We start from the raw sequence: 16,573 nt of genomic DNA on the forward strand, positions 1-16,573 counted from the left end.
AACAGAATTATAGATCTGTACATATATACACAAGTATATATGTCCTGTGAGCTCACCTTCTAGACTGTGAGCCCACTGTTGGGTAGGGACCGTCTCTATATGTTGCCAACTTGTACTTCCCAAGCGCTTAGTACAGTGCTCTGCACACAGTAAATGCTCAATAAATACAATTGAATGAATGAAAGTGCTGAGGGGCGGGGAGGGGGGTTAGAGAAAAGGGAGCAAGTTGGGACGATGCGGGGGCCAGGAAAAGGGGGGCTTAGTCTGGGAAGGTCTCTCGGAGGAGGTGAGCCTTCAGTGGGTCTTTGGAGGGGAGGAAGTGCGACTGTTTGGTGGATTTGAGGAGGGAGGGCATTCCAGGCCAGAGGTAGGAAGTGGGCAGGTGTCGACAGAGGGACAGGTGAGAATGAGGCACAGTGAGGAGGTTAGCACCAGAGGAGCAGAGTGTGCGGGCTGGGATGTACAGGGAGAGAAGGGAAGTGAGACAGGAAGGCACAAGGTGATGGAGAGTTTTGAAGCCAATAGTGAGGGGTTTTTGCTTGATTCGGAGGTTGAAAGGCCACCACTGCACATTTTTGAGGTGGGGGATGACAGGCCCAGAGCGTTTCTGTAGAAAGATAATCTGGGCAGCAGAGTGAAGTATAGATTGAAGGGGGGAGAGACAGGAGGATGGGAGGTCGGATGCTGATGCAGTAATCCAGCCGGGAAAGGACCAGTGATTGTACTAACGTGGTAGCGGTTTGGACAGAGAGGAAAGGGCAGATCTTGGCGATGTATAAAGCAAACCATCGTTCTCCCTACCTTCAGAGCCATACTACAATCACGTCTCCTCCAAGAGGCCTTCCCCGACTAAGCCCTCATTTCACCTACTTGAGTCACCTATGCCCTCGGACTTGTACACTTGACATTCACTCTCCATCCCAACAGCACTTATGGACATATCTGTAATTTATTTTAATGTCTGTCTCCCCCTCTAGACTGTAAGCTACTGGTTGGCAGGGAAAGTGTCTACCAACTCTGTTGGATCGTACTCGCTCAACCACTTAGAACAGTGCTCTGCAAACAGTAAGCGCTCGATTAATTTCCTTAATTGATTCAGGACAGAGATCAAGATTAATGTCAAACTAGAAACTATTCTGGAAGGCTAAATGGTTTTTTTTAACGGTACTTGTTAGAGCTTACTATGTGTCAAATTCTGTTCTAAGCACTGAGGTGGATACTAGTTAATCAGGCCAAATACAGTCCCTGCCCCATGTGGGGCTCACAGTCAAGGAGGAAGGGACAACAGGTACTGAATCCCCATTTTGCAGTTGAGGAAACTGAGGCACAAAAGTTGTGACTTGCCCAAGGTCTAACAGCAGGTATGTGGTGGAGCCGGGATTAGAACTCAGGTCCTTTGCCTCCCACGCTTGTGCTTTATCCACTAGGCAAAGCTGCTTCCCATTTAGAAATGCATGTAGATATTTTGTTGTTTATAAAAATATTTCATATTACTTGGAGGTTTCCTCAACTTCCTTAGACCACATTTAGAATGAATCCAAAACTTTATTCACTCAAACATTTTTCCAGTCCAGAAACACTCCAATGCATGGTTAGCAGGTGGATTAGCTAATACTTGCCTACGTGAATAAACTTAAGCTGTGTTCTTGGATCCTGGAGTTAAAAGGATAAGTGCACTGGAGTACTGACCTAACCTATGCCCCCAAATATTTGATACATAAGCTCAACAATAAAACATTTCTTCAAAGATTAAATCGTGCCACACCCATTCTAAAATAAAGGACATATACTTTCTATGGTTGCCTGCAGAGAGTGGATGAACACACATAGCCAAGATGGTTTTCAGTTTAGCAAAGACCTGTGACAACTGAAACTGGGTTAATATGAATTTTCTGTGACTTGATAATTTAGGGGCTTTATTCCTGGGTTTTGTCAAGAAAGGAAGAAAACTCAGAATAGCAGTCAATCAGTCAATAGTATTACTCAGTGCTTATTCTGGGTAAAGCCTTTACTAAGTGCCTGGGAAGCCGTGTGGCTTAATGGAAAGAGCCTGGGCTTGGGAGTCAGAGGTCGTGGGTTCTAATCCCGACTCCATCACTTACCAGCTGTGTGACTTTGGGCAAGTCACTTCACTTCTCTGTGCCTCAGTTACCTCATCTGTAAAATGGGGATTAAAACTGTAAGCCCCATGTGGGATAACCTGATTACCTTGTATCAACCCCAGTGCTTAGAACAGTGCTTTGCACATAGTAAGTGCTTAACAAGCACCATAATTATTAATTATTAATACTACAGAGTTAGTAATCATGATCCCTAACTTGACAAAGCTTACAGTCTAGGGGAGAAGATGAGGGGTTAGACAGACATTTAAATAAATTACCAGTAGGAGGAAGCAATAGGGAGGTGCGGGGGAGGTGGAAGATACTGGAGAATAAAAAAATATAGGCCCAAACATCAATTACCTTTTTCCCAGTTTGTTTCTCCACCATGTCGTTGCTGAGAGAGAAATCGTCTAACTGTGGTGTTTTAGAACACCCACCCTTGGGCATCGTTCTGCTTTCCTTACTTGATCTTCATTTATGCTGCCATTGCTTCATCATCAACCGTCTGTTTAATAAAAGAGAAAAAAGAGGTCACATTGTCTCTAAGCCCTTCATTCATCCAAAACTCCCAGTCTCACCTCTGAGATACACTTGGCATTTGAGAAAGTGGAATGAATACCCAACAATTTCTTTCTGTTACTATTCCTGAGCTCTAAGATGAAACTTCCCAACAGACTAGTCTGGATTAGCACGGAATAGTCCAGAATATCAAACGCCTAAAAGAATGGAAATTCCATACCACATTTCCTTTTAGACGCGGTCTAAAATAAATCCAAGGGTAGCTTGACATTTTAAATTTGGAACTTTTAGAATCAGGTCAGGGCCCAGCCTGTTCTTGCAACTGTCTACTGGGCCTGGCTAATGCCTGGACGGCCCATACCTTCCAACACCCGCCCACGCTAGTATGATTTCTACCCCAAACCCCCACAGCACTCATCTACTCTTGTCAGGCACCCTGTCCCTTCAAGTTTCAAAGGCGTGACCAATGTTGAGCCTCTCCCCGATGCTCCCCATGGCTGGCCTTGTGAAGTACAGATAAGTGAACGGTACTTTGTCTACATCAGAGCTGGATAAAAACCAATGGCCATTGGAACGACTTATGATTAACCCACCCTTTCATTCCTCATCAAGTGGGATGTCAAAATCTCAGCTTTTAAGCCATTGCTGCAGTGGAGGCAAAAAAAACTCTCCCCTCTGAGAATTCCAGGGCACCCGGCAGAGAAGAAAGGTATAACAGCAACTGTATACAGTCACTACCACCAACCCCTTCAGTTTCTGCCTCTACTGACCCAGAGAAGACAGCAGGGCAGCCAATGGCGGTGGGGCGGCGGGGGGTGGGAGGGAGGCACTTGGCTATTAATGTTTACCCACTTTGTTTCTGTTTGGATCCACATCAAACACGTCTGCCTGGTTGAAAGCAGGTCTGAATATTGCTTGAGTGTGTGTGTACCTTTCTAACTTCCCTACCTTTTTTGGCTTCTGTCTTCTGACATTTACTCCCTGTCCATCTCTAGTTCCTCATTCCCACTTCGGGTTCCATTTAACTTTTAAAGACATGTTTACATCTGCTTACCAACCACTCCCTGGGCCTTTTTCTTGTCTCTTTCTGCTAGCCTCTTGCATGCCCCCTCTCCAGCCTTTCCCTCCTACTCTGGAATTCCCTCCCCCTTCAAATTCTGCAGACCACAGCTCTCTCACTACATTTTCAAAGCCATTCTAAAATTACATCTCCTCCAGGAGGCCTTCCCCAATGAATTTCTCATCTCTCCTGCTTTTATTCCCCCTTACTGCCTGTTCAGCACTTCGTGCTACCTAAGCACTTAAGCTCTCCCAAGCTCCTGAACTACTTCTGTACATATCATACACACCGTATTATTTGAGCACTGATGTACCCATCCCCTTTCTTTCTGTTCTTCCTCCAATCGAGAATGTATTTTCGTGTCTAAATCCCCTGCTAGGTCAGAAGCTTGTTGAGGGCAGGCATAACGTCTACTAATTCTACTATACTCTCCCAAGAGCTTAGTGTGGAGCCCAATACCATTCATTCATTCAATCATTTATTGAGTGCTTACTGTGTGCAGAGCACTGTACTAAGCACTTGGGAAGTACAAGTTGGCAACATATAGAGACGGTCCCTACCCAAGAGCGGGCTCACAGTCTAGAAGGGGGAGACAGACAACAAAACAAAACGTATTAACAAAATAAAATACATAGAATAGCAAATATGTACAAATAAAATAGAGTAATAAATATGTACAAACATATATACAGGTGCTGTGGGGAGGGGAAGGAGGTAGGGCGGGGGGGATGGGGCGGGGGAGAGGGGAGAGGAAGGAGAGGGCTCAGTTTGGGAAGGCCTAAGGCAACACTACTGACTGCTTTATTAATATTTGAAGCCTTCCCCCATAGGAGAGCTTGCTAATTTTTTTTATTATTTGTTAAGCGCTTACTATGTGCAAAGCACTGTTCTAAGCGCTGGGGGGGTTACAAGGTGATCAAGTCGTCCCACGTGGGGCTCACAGTCTTCATCCTCATTTTCCAGATGAGTTGTTATATTGTACTCTCCCAAGCACTCAGTACAGTGTTTTGCACACAGTAAGTGCTCAATATGACTGAATGAATGATTGAATCCTTATCTATAGCAAAGCTTTAAGCAAAAAAAAAAAAAAAAATTAACACATAGTCACTGGCCTAAAAAGGAGCAGAGACTCCACCTACTCACATTTTTCACTGAACACGCAAAGCCAGTTTCCCACACAACACTATCCATCTTTCCATCTTTCTCTTTCCATCAGTTTTCGCCCTGGCCCAGACTGCCTGACCTCGCTAAGGGAGGGAAGAGTCAAGATACCCTTTCCATTCCTAGCTTGGGCAGCGGCTAGCGAGGGGAAGGGAATCTGCTCCAAGTCGAAACGCACCCATGCTGGGCAGCGGTGGCACGGGAGAGAGAGTCGAGGGTGGAGACTCGAGTTTAGCAACGGGAAGCCACTTCTGTATCTTTACCGAGAAAACTCTACGGATGCACTACCAGGACAACTGCAGATGGAGGTGGGGTGCTCGGGGAGAGATGTGTCCACGGAGTCGCCATGGGTCTGAGATGACGCGACAGAATAAAGCTAAGCCGCAGAACCGTTTATCACCATCTCAATGTCAACTACGGGCCTACCCCTACCCCAATTATCCAAGTGAAATGGGAGAAAGCAAGGTGCAAAGAAGAAATTGTGGCCCCTTAAGGGAATCTCTTATTTAATTTTCCCCAGGCTTATCAGTGAAAGTTATTCAGCCTGGCAAAAATTCCAGTCAACTTGAGGTAACTGCAGTGAAAATTCTACCTAATTTCCTCTAAGTGACTGCCCCAGCACTTAGCACAGAGTAAGTACTTGATACAGGTCATGATTATTACCAGCACTACTTTCACAACTGCTTTGACATTCAGAAAATGCAGCCTGCTGTGGTAATGAGCAGAAGTCCGATCCGTTAAAATTGGAGCAAAGAGTGATGGAAGAAAACCATCCCCTAGCCATTCTCTTTATTCTTTAGAAAATTAGGGGTCTTTGGTCATCTATGAAAATAATCTAGTTATTCCCTTATCATCTAAAATGGAGCTGTAGCACTGAAATGCTGTTGTATGCTTCATGATGATAATAATAGTAATAATGATCACTGTAGTATTTGTTAAGCACTTACTAAGTGCCAAGCACTGCACTAAGCCCTGGGATACACACAAGATTAATTCATTCATTCAATTGTACTTATTGAGCGCTTACTGTGTGCACAGCACTGTACTAAGCGCTTGGAAAGTACAAGTTGGCAACATATAGAGCAGTCCCTACCCAACAATGGGCTCACAGTCTAGAAGATCATCAGGTCAGACACAGTCTTTGCCCCACATGGGGCTCACAGCTTTAGTAGGAGGGCCACAATAAGTCTGAGTGAACTGGAAATTAAACTGTGATATCTTCAATTGCCATACTACATTTCTTCAGAAAACACTAGACGCTACTATTTTGGAAAGGCCTTCTATCAAATATACTTACTTTTGGGAACACGGGCCCTTATGCGTAAGACCTTTTAGACAAGGAAACTCTACAAAGGCCAGACAAAATTTCACAACATCCACCAACTGACCCAACACCCCAAATTCCCATCCACAAGATCCAGAGTAGTCCCGGACGACAATACTGCTCATCACTCTACTAATCAACCAATCAATCAATGGCATTTATTGAGCACTTACTGTGTGCAGCGGACTGTACTAGTCGCTTGGTAATGTTGGTCGATACATTCCCTGCTCACAATGACCTTACAGTCTAGAGGGGGAGATAGACACTAATATAAATAGTTAATTTACAGATATGTACGTAAGTGCTGTGGGGCTGAGGGTGGGTGAAAACACATTCAATGAGACGAACCTGGCACAGACATGAGCGTGGCATGCTGTTTATGGATCAGCTCCTTTTCTTCCAGAACACAGAACATTTCAACTATCCCTCTATTCTACAATTTCTTCCAAGTCACCATTTTCGGAAAATGGCAGCCTTACAAATGGCAGGCAGTTCTGCATCGGGAACAGACACGGAGATGGGAATGCTTTGTGTAACTGGAGGCTACGCACAAAAGATCGGCAACTTTTGCCCCAAAACAGCTACTAGACATTTATGCACATTTGTACATAAAGAGAATTTAGAAGTGGAAACTCAAAGTACTTAAGCTTAAGTGTTTTTCATTTTTTTTTTTAGAGAAGCAGCGTGGCTCAGTGGAAAGAGCACGGGCTTTGGAGTCCGAGGTCATGGGTTCATATCCCAGCTCTGCCAATTGTCAGCTGTGTGACCTTGGGCAAGTCACTTAACTTCTCTGGGCCTCAGTTCCCTCATCTGTAAAATGGAGATGAAGGCTGTAAGCCCCCCGTGGGGCAACCTGATCACCTTGTAACCTCCCCAGCACTTAGAACGGCGCTTTGCACATAGTAAGTGCTTAATAAATGCCATTATTGTTATTATTAAGCTGAATCTGCCTTGTCATAAGATTATATGGAATATTACATTCTCCGAAGACTAGAAGACAAGACTAAAATTCAATGTTATGGACCACAGCACAAGGGGAGAGAAAAGTAGTATCTCTTTCTAAAGAAGAAATACCCTTATAAAGTCCAATATGGGAGTCTATTTCAAAAAATCTAGATTAGGAAAGATCAAAAACTACATGTACTATATAATTCATTCTTTCAATAAACGTTTCCAGTTGACATTATCCGGTAGGCTGGACTGGGGTACAGACGTTTACACGTAGTTTTGAAAACCTGTTTAACTGAAAAAAGACCAAAAGGATGCCAGATAAATTCTTCCCTTCTTTTGTTCATCTAGCTGACTCATTACACTTGGAAAGCTGGCTGCCTCGTCGTGTAAACAGAATACTGGCCTATTTAACAGCTTGGAGGGAATATTATATTTGCACAACAATTCTAACAATTTTCATTTCATTTTAGCACATGTGACCAAAAGCAATGGGCGAAAGTATAAACCGCATGATTTGTTAGGACAGGCATATGATTGGGCTGGGAGTGAACTTCTGAACACTGCATCTTAAAAACAAAAATGCTGTTAACTGCAGTATTACATGCATCTTGACTCCAAATGCTCAGGCTAAATAGCACGCAAAGCACTCCCTCTACTTCATTTATTTTAAGGTGGCTTGCCCAACGCCAATATCTGTCTTGTAAACAAATAACTACGGTCCTATACTAAATGATTCCTTTTCCATTCTGAAAGGAAGTGGGAAATCAAGAATACTCTGCAACATTACATAATCCTCAATACTTTACCAGAGTAACAAGAGAAACTATTTACATTTTGGCAGGCGGCCAAGCACGTTGCCCATAGTCTCCTACAATTCCTGGACTGTACCACTAAAACTCAATTAGTCCCTTCGGAAATGGCAGCTGTTCCCACAGGCATTTGCAAGTCTTTTATTTATTTATTTTTAACTGCAGTGTCAATGAATTCTTCCAGGAACAGAGAAGAGGGGAGTCACATCCCTAATGCGATATGCACTTCAAAATGACTTTGGGTAATGAGGGTGCTTGCTGGTGTACAGTACAACTTGCTGGTGTACAGTACAACCTGCTGGCAATCAATCAATCAATATTTGCATTTATTGAGTGCTTACTGTGTGCAGAGCACTGTACTAAGCGCTTGGGAAGTACAAGTTGGCAACATATAGAGACAGTCCCTACCCCACAGTGGGCTCACAGTCTAAAAGTCTAAAATCAGCATTACCACTCCCACTTTACAGATGAAGAAAAGAACTAGCAGCAAAATGCTGATTTGCCCGGTGTCACGGTGGCCGAGTATTGTTAGGAGCCCACCAACTCTTTTCTTAGAGTCTGAAACCTGCTGCTTAGCCCAGTTAACTTAGTCCAAGTCATTAATACTACTACTACTACTAATAACTGTGGTATTTATTAAGTGCTTACTGCTTGCTAGGCACTGTACTAAGCGCTGGGGTAGATATTTATTTATTTATTTATTTTACTTGTACATATCTATTCTATTTATTTTATTTTGTTAGTACGTTTGGTTTTGTTCTCTGTCTCCCCCTTTTAGATTGTGTGCCCAATGCTGGGTAGGGACTGTCTCTATATGTTGCCAGTTTGTACTTCCCAAGCGCTTAGTACAGTGCTCTGCACATAGTAAGCGCTCAATAAATACGATCGATGATGATGATGATGATACAAGATAATCAGGTTGGACACAGTTCCTGTCCCGCACAGAGCTGCTCACAGTCTTGAGCCACATTTTACAGATGAGGGAACTGAGGCCCAGAGAAGTTAAGTGACTTGCCCAAGGTCACACAGCAGGCAAGGGGCGGAGCCAGGATCAGAACCCAGGTCCTCCTGACTCTCAGACCCATTCTCTATCCACACGGTAGCAACTGAGAAATTAGTCATGTAACAGCAACAATTTAAATATTTTAAGAGTAATTTTCAACAAATTTAGATCATGGAGGGGTTTTTTTGGTAAGCCCATATGCTTCTTTTTTTAATTCATTCATTCACTCATATTTATTGAGCGCTTACTGTGTGCAGAGCACTGTACTAAGCGCTTGGGAAGTACCATTTGGCAACATCTAGAGACGGTCCCTACCCAACAGTGGGCTCACAGTCTAGAAGGGGGAGACAGAGAACAAAACAAAACATATTAACAAAATAAAATGAATAGAATATATTTAATGATACCTGCTCAGCACTTACTATGTGTCAGAAACTACACCGAGCGCTGGGGTCGCTACGAGATCATCAGGTTGGACACAGTCCCTGTCCCACATTGGGCTCACAGTCTAAAAAAGTGACTTGAACACTTAAGTTAATTCCCGAACATTCATTCATTCGTATTTATTGAGCGCTTACTGTGTGCAGAGCACTGTACTAAGCACTTGGGAAGTACAATTTGGCAACATCTAGAGACGGTCCCTACCCATAGACACCTGTCCCCAGGACACTGAGTCCACGGCAGAGTGACCTGGTGAAAAGACTAAAATTGGGAGTCAGGAGACCCGGGTGCTAGCCCGGGCTCGTACAGCGCTCTGGACCGCATCACGGCTCAGTAATACTAATAATTATGGTATTTGTCAAGTGCTTCCTATGTGCCAAGCACTGTTCTAAGCACTGGAGTAGATACAAGGTAAGCAGGTTGTCCCTGGTGGGGCTCACAGTCTTCCTCCCCATTTTACAGATGAGGTAACTGAGGCACAGAGCAGTCTTCTAGACTGTGAGCCCACTGTTGGGTAGGGACTATCTCTATATGTTGCCAACTTGGACTTTTCAAGCACTTAGTACAGTGCTCTGCACACAGTAAGCGTCCAATAAATATGACTGATTGATTAAGTGGCTTGCCCAAGGTCACACAGCAGACAGGTGGCAGGGCGGGATCAGAATAATAATAATAATAATAATGATGGCATTTTTTAAGCGCTTACTATGTGCAGAGCACTGTTCTAAGCGCTTCCAGGCCTGAGCTCTTCCCACTAAGCCATGCTGCTTCTTGATTGATTCCACCAACTGCCTCCTGTGTGACCTTGGGTAAGTCACATAACTTTTCTGGGCCTCCGTTTCCTCATCTGTAAAATGGAGATAAAATATGTGCTCTCCCTGCCTCTTAGGACTGTGGGCCCCATGTGGGACAGGGACTGTAACTGACTTGATTATCTTCACCTGTATTTATGTTTGTACAGATTTATTACTCTATTTATTTTACTTGTACATATTTACTATTCTATTTATTCTATTAATATGTTTTGTTTTGTTGTCTGTCTCTCCCTTCTAGACTGTGAGCCCGCTGTTGGGTAGGGACCGTCTCTAGATGTTGCCAACTTGTACTTCCCACAGTACTCTGCACACAGTAAGCGCTCAATAAACACGATTGAATGAATGAATTTATTTTATTTGTACATATTTAATATTCTATTTATTTTATTTTGTTAATATGTTTTGTTTCGTTGTCTGTCTACCCCTTCTAGACTGTGAGCCCGCTGTTGGGTAGGGACCGTCTCTATATGTTGCCAATTTGGACTTCCCAAGCGCTTAGTACTGTGCTCTGCACGCAGTAAGTGCTAAGTGCTCAATACGATTGAATGAATGAATGAATTTATTTTATTTGTACATATTTACTATTCTATTTATTTTATTTTGTTAATATGTTTTGTTTTGTTGTCTGTCTCCCCCTTCTAGACTGTAAGCCTGCTGTTGGGTAGGGACCGTCTCTAAATGTTGCCAACTTGTACTTCCCAAGTGCTTAGTACAGTGCTCTGCACACAGTAAACGCTCAATAAATACGACTGAATGAATGAATTACTCTATTTTACTTGTACATATTTACTATTCTATTTATTTTAATATGTTTTGTTTTGTTCTCTGTCTCCCCCTTCTAGTCTGTGAGCCTGTTGTTGGGTACGGACCGTCTCTATATGTTGTCAACTTGTACTTCCCAAGCGCTTAGTACAGTGCTCTGCACACAGTAAGCGCTCAATAAATACGATGGAATGAATGAATGAATGAATTTAGGGGCTCACAGTCCAAGCGGGAAGCTGTCCCCCTTGTACAGATGAGAAAACTGAGCCACAGAGAATATAAGTGACTTGCCCAAGGGACGAGTGGTGGGACTGGGGCTAGAACCCGGATCGCCTGACTCCCAGCTCTGCACGCTGCTCTGCACACAGTAAGTGCTCAATAAATACGATCGAATGAATGAATCCTGTTCTATCTTTATTGCCATCACTACTATGGCCACTTCCCTATTCATTAAATAGTATTTTCTGGGCGCCGTCTGTAAACAGAGAACTGTCCCGAGTTCCGAGGGGAAGCGCAATGATGAAATCAGACACAGTCCCTCAACCCCAGGGAGCTGTCCACCTGGACAGGGGGAGGAGGGGATTGGAAATGGACATAGAGGAAAGATTAAAGCGATAAAACTAGCAAGGACCACTCATTCATTCAATCGTATTTATTGAGCGCTTACTGTGTGCAGAGCACTGTACTAAGCGCTTGGGAAGTACAAGTTGGCAACATATAGAGACGGTCCCCACCCAACAGTGGGCTCACAGTGATCCAAGGCTGTGGGTTAGTGGTACGAGAGCGGCGAAGGGAAAGGGGAGCGAGCGAGTTGAGTAGAGAGGGTAGTAATCTGGACCATGGCCAGATGGCCTGGGGGTGGCAAGTGGCACTTCTCATGGTTTGCATGCCTTGATACTCCAAGGGCAGGGGAGCCCCTGGACTGTGAGCCCACTGTTGGGTAGGGACTGTCTCTGTAGGTTGCCAACTTGTACTTCCCAAGCGCTTAGTACAGTGCTCTGCACACAGTAAGTGCTCAATAAATACGACTGATTGATTGAAATCTTGCATTACCACTTCAAGGTGGAATTTTGCTTAGCTATTCCTTAGCCAAACAGCCATAATGTTTCTCTAGATCTGACTGCTGTATGGGGAAGCGCCAACAACCAAGAGCTCCATTACAATAAAAATCTACTCGCCCGCTGCTTGAATTAAGGGGTGCACCATTAAAACTGAATGTGCGTGAGAGATGTGCTGGCACCACCCCTCTGGTGGAAAGCTGAAGACTCATCAACCGGGCTTCTATTACTAGGCTGTAGTAGACTGTAAGCCCAGTGTGGGCAGGGATTGTCTCTCATTATTGCTGAATTGTACTTCCCAAGCACTTAGTACAGTGCTCTGCACACAGTAAGGGCTCAATAAATGCAGTCGAATGAATGAATGAAAGTCCCCCACTTCCTCCTTTCTGATGGTCCTCAATTAGGTGCTTTTGTGAAGGGCCCAGGCCCATTAGACTGTGTAATAACACTTTTAGACTGTGAGCCCACTGTTGGGTAGGGACTGTTTCTATATGTTGCCAACTTGTACTTGCCAAGTGCTTAGTACAGTGCTCTGCACACAGTAAATGCTCAATAAATACGATTGATTGATTGATTAGCTCCAAAGCAAGTACCTGTGGTAATGGCAGGCATTACCTGCCCCATTATATCTTCCTCCTTAGGCCTCAGAGCCCCTCCCTTGGATTGTGTCCCTTTCTATTTCTAGAAATGAGGAAAGGGGAGGGGCAAAGGGCTGAGATTTTTCTTCATTGGGCTTGTTTGTATTTTGGTTTCTGATTTTTTTTTAATAGCCATGCAGCAATCTTTTTAAAAAGCAGCTTCAGAAAGTGGGGCCTACTGGAAGAAGCCCAGGGCTGGGAGTTAGGACACCTTGGTTCTAATCTTGGCTCTGCCACCTGTCTGCTCTAAGACCTTGAGCAAGTCGGGGCAAGTCACTTCACTGGGCCTCAATTTTCTCATCTGTAAAGTGGGGATTGAAACTGTGAGTCCCAAGTCGGACAGGGACTGAATCCAATCCAATATGCTTGTAACCACCCCAGTGTTTAGTACAGTGCCTGACACACAGTAAGTGCTTAACAAATACCATAATAATTATCACTGTTATTATTTAACTTTTCTATGTCTCAGTTTCCTCATATGTAAATGGGCCAAACACCTGTTCTCCCTCTCCCCTCGGCCCCATGTGGGAAAGGAACCTTATCTGATCTGACAACCTACCCCAATTCTTAGCACAGTGCTTGGCAAATAGTAAGCATTTTAAAAAAATCATTATTAAACATTGGAGAATTAAAGGACCAGAATAATATTTCAGTGTCTTCACCATTAACATTCGATTAAGGCACTTATAAAACTTTTTGGGCAGTGAAGAGCTGCAAAATGTGGTCCCTGATTTTCCTCTGTGATTAAACCTTGCTTCAAAATAGTGTGTAATTCAAAGCAAATGCTGTCCCCATTCAAAACGTCCTAGTCCTTACAAATATGCTTGGATAATCCAAACCCGGCAAATTCACAGTCTCTCTTTCTGAGGAAATCAGAATTTGGAAGTAGCAAGGCTTTGCAGGAGGCAGAAAATGGACATGGAAGGGTTTTTAAGAGCAAAACATTTTGCTCTTTGGAAAGTTTATTAGTGAGCATGAAAGCATAATTGTTTGGCATTAGCAAACTTAACCGAGCATGAGAAGCAGCGTGGCTCAGTGGAAAGAGCATGGGCTTTGGAGTCAGAGGTCGTGGGTTCAAATCCCAGCTCTGCCAATTGTCAGCTGTGTGACTTTGGGCAAGTCACTTAACTTCTCTGTGCCTCAGTTCCCTGATCTGTAAAATGGGGGTTGACTGTGAGCCCCGTCGGACAACCTGATCACCTTGTAACCTCCCAAGCGCTTAGAACAGTGCTTTGCACATAGTAAGCGCTTAATAAATGCTATTATTATTATTATGGGACTAGCAGCTTCGTTTTGGGACCATCAAATGAGAAACTGTTTATTGTGAATGCATACTGAGCCATCTCTGATTTTGCAAGACTGACGCTTTGTTTACAGGTTGGCGATCTAATAGACCACTGAATGTCTGGAAGGCAACTATTTACAATTTTGAGAATCAATGTTGTATTGAAATTGACATTTGCAATCACTGGATGCCTCAGGGAGCTACCAACCAGCCCCTTTCCTTTCCCGGCTACCAAAAGGTCTCCAGGGCTGCCTTCCAACCTTTCGCTGAGGTGAGGATGGCACAGCATGTGAGGCAGGGACAGGGAGGGACTCCTGTGGTCCCTGCCAAGCTGTTGGCAATGGCCTTAACAAGTCTGCGACATGTATCAGATTCTGTTCCTGAGGAAGACTCTTCATCGCTCTCGGAGTAAAGTGCCAAGCAGCGGGATCGGTAGTAATGATAATGGAGTGCAGGAGTACAAGAAGGGCTATATTTGGTATCAGTTTAGTTCTAGCAGCCCCAATTCAGTTTAAAAACGATGCTATTCACACTTATGATTGAGTTTTACAGGAAGATAGCAATAGGGAAACGATAGTGGCTAAAAACAACTTGTGATTAAATGCGGCGAAAAGTACTGGGGATGTTTTGATTCGGTTCCCCTTTAGATTTTATCGGCAAGGTATGTGGCATTTAGGCAGCAGCAACAGCCAGTTCTCATCCTGAGACAGCTGGCTCCCCAGCTGGGGAGACCTTGGGAAAACTTAAGGAAAACTTAGAGCAGGAAGATGCTTCTGGATTGTGCCCCAGCCCCTCAATCCTCCACCCTGAACTCCTTCCATTAGACTTCACTCAAATCCACACTGGCTGAAATGGCAACTCTAGAACACATCCTTGACTCTGGCACCCCATCCCCTTTAGGAGAACTTCTCTAAGGACTCACTCTCTGGGTGACCATTCCTCTCTTACGCAGCTTCTTTCCTCCATCCATCATCCGACCCCCAACTCGAAGGAGACTGAAATGAGGTGAAAAGTGGTCTAAAATAACAATAATAATAATTATTATTATGGTATTTGTTAAGCACTTACTGTGTGCCAGGCACTGTACTAAATGCTGGGGTAGAGATAAGCAAATCGGGTTGAACAGTCCCTTGCTGGGGTTCAGAGTCTCAATACCCATTTTATAAATGAGGTAACTGAGGCCCAGAGAAGTCTCTAGCACCCCATCCCCTTTAGGAGAAATTCTCTAAGGACTCACTCTCTGGGTGACCATTCCTCTCTTACGCAGCTTCTTTCCTCCATCCATCCCCCGACCCCCAACTCGAAGGAGACTGAAATGAGGTGAAAAGTGGTATAAAATGACAATAATAATTGTCATTATTATGGTACTTGTTAAGCACTTACTGTGTGCCAGGCACTGTACTAAATGCTGGGGTAGAGATAAGCAGATTGGGTTGAACAGTCCCTGCCTTGCTGGGGTTCAGAGTCTCAATACCCATTTTACAAATGAGGTAACTGAGGCCCAGAGAAGTTAAATGACTTGCCCAAGGTCACAGAGCAGATAAGTGTCAGAGCTGGGACTGGAACCCATGACCTTCTGCTCTATCCACTACACCATGTTGGGCTTCTAAAACATATCAAATGTATCAAGTGCTTACAATAGATTCTATTAAATGCTGGAAAATAATAATAATGACGGTATTTGTTAGGCGCTTACCATGTGCAAAGCACTGTTCTAAGCGCTGGGGAGGTTACAAGGTGATCTGGTTGTCCCATGGGGGGCTCACAGTTTTAATCCCCATTTTACAGATGAGGGAACTACGGCCCAGAGAAGTTAAGTGACTTGCCCGAAGTCACATAGCTGACAGTTGGTGGAGCCGAGATTTGAACCCACGACCTCTGACTCCAAAGCCCATGATCTTTCCACTGAGCCACGCTGCTTCTCCAGACACCTGGACATTGAGCCAGACATGATGTCTGGCCTAAAATCTCAAAAGGAGGTGGGGAGAGGAGGGAAGGTGGAAAGAGAACAAGAGTGAAAAAAAAAAAAAAAGAAACCAAACAGGTCTCAGTTTCTTCATTTGTTAAATAAGGATCAAAAATATTTGCCTATCCCATCCTCAGAGCCCTATATTAAGTCTCTGGGAGAGAACCATATATTCTCTTCATTTATCAACCCATGGAATTCTTATTTTTATTATTATTAACAATAACAACAAGGATAATAATAATTGTGATTTTTTTTTCAAGTGGGCTAAAAATTGTTCTAATTGTTGGGGTAGGTAAAAATGTAATCAGGTTGGACACAGTCCCTGCCCCACACAGGGTTCACAGTCGAAGCAGGAGGGAGAACAGGTATTGAAATCTCATTCTGCAGTTGAGGACATGAAGCCCAGAGTAGTTAGGTGACTTGCCCAAGGTCACACAGCAGGCAAATGGCAAAACCAGGATTAAAACCTAGGTCCGCTAACTCCCAGGCCTGTGCTCTTTCCACCAGGGTACACTACTTCTCTAATTATCTTTCACTCGTATGACCTCTAACTTTCCCTTCTTGCCCTCCATTAAATTTCAAGGGATTACAGTGAGTCAGAAAGAGACACAGGCATACACCCGGCATACAGATTTAGTTTTCAGGGAACACATGGCCTTTTTCAGGAAGTCATAAT

General features: G+C 43.9%; 1 protein-coding gene across 3 annotated transcripts in view; it reads right to left on the bottom strand.

Moving 5' to 3' along the window:
- ANKRD11 (ankyrin repeat domain 11) overlaps nt 1-16,573 on the bottom strand; it is a 366,873-nt gene that overhangs the window by 91,555 nt on the left and 258,745 nt on the right. For 2 of the 3 annotated variants that reach the window (XM_038753397.1, XM_038753398.1), the window contains one exon: nt 2,463-2,607. In XM_038753397.1, the coding sequence (XP_038609325.1) occupies nt 2,463-2,549 (87 nt within the window). In that variant the 5' untranslated portion in view covers nt 2,550-2,607. Of the gene's footprint in view, nt 1-2,462; nt 2,608-16,573 lie in introns of those variants that run through there. The other variant, XM_038753400.1, reaches the window with a different exon arrangement.

This window comes from Tachyglossus aculeatus, chromosome 11 (assembly GCF_015852505.1).
Source record: "Tachyglossus aculeatus isolate mTacAcu1 chromosome 11, mTacAcu1.pri, whole genome shotgun sequence".
Taxonomy (NCBI): Eukaryota; Metazoa; Chordata; class Mammalia; order Monotremata; family Tachyglossidae; genus Tachyglossus; species Tachyglossus aculeatus.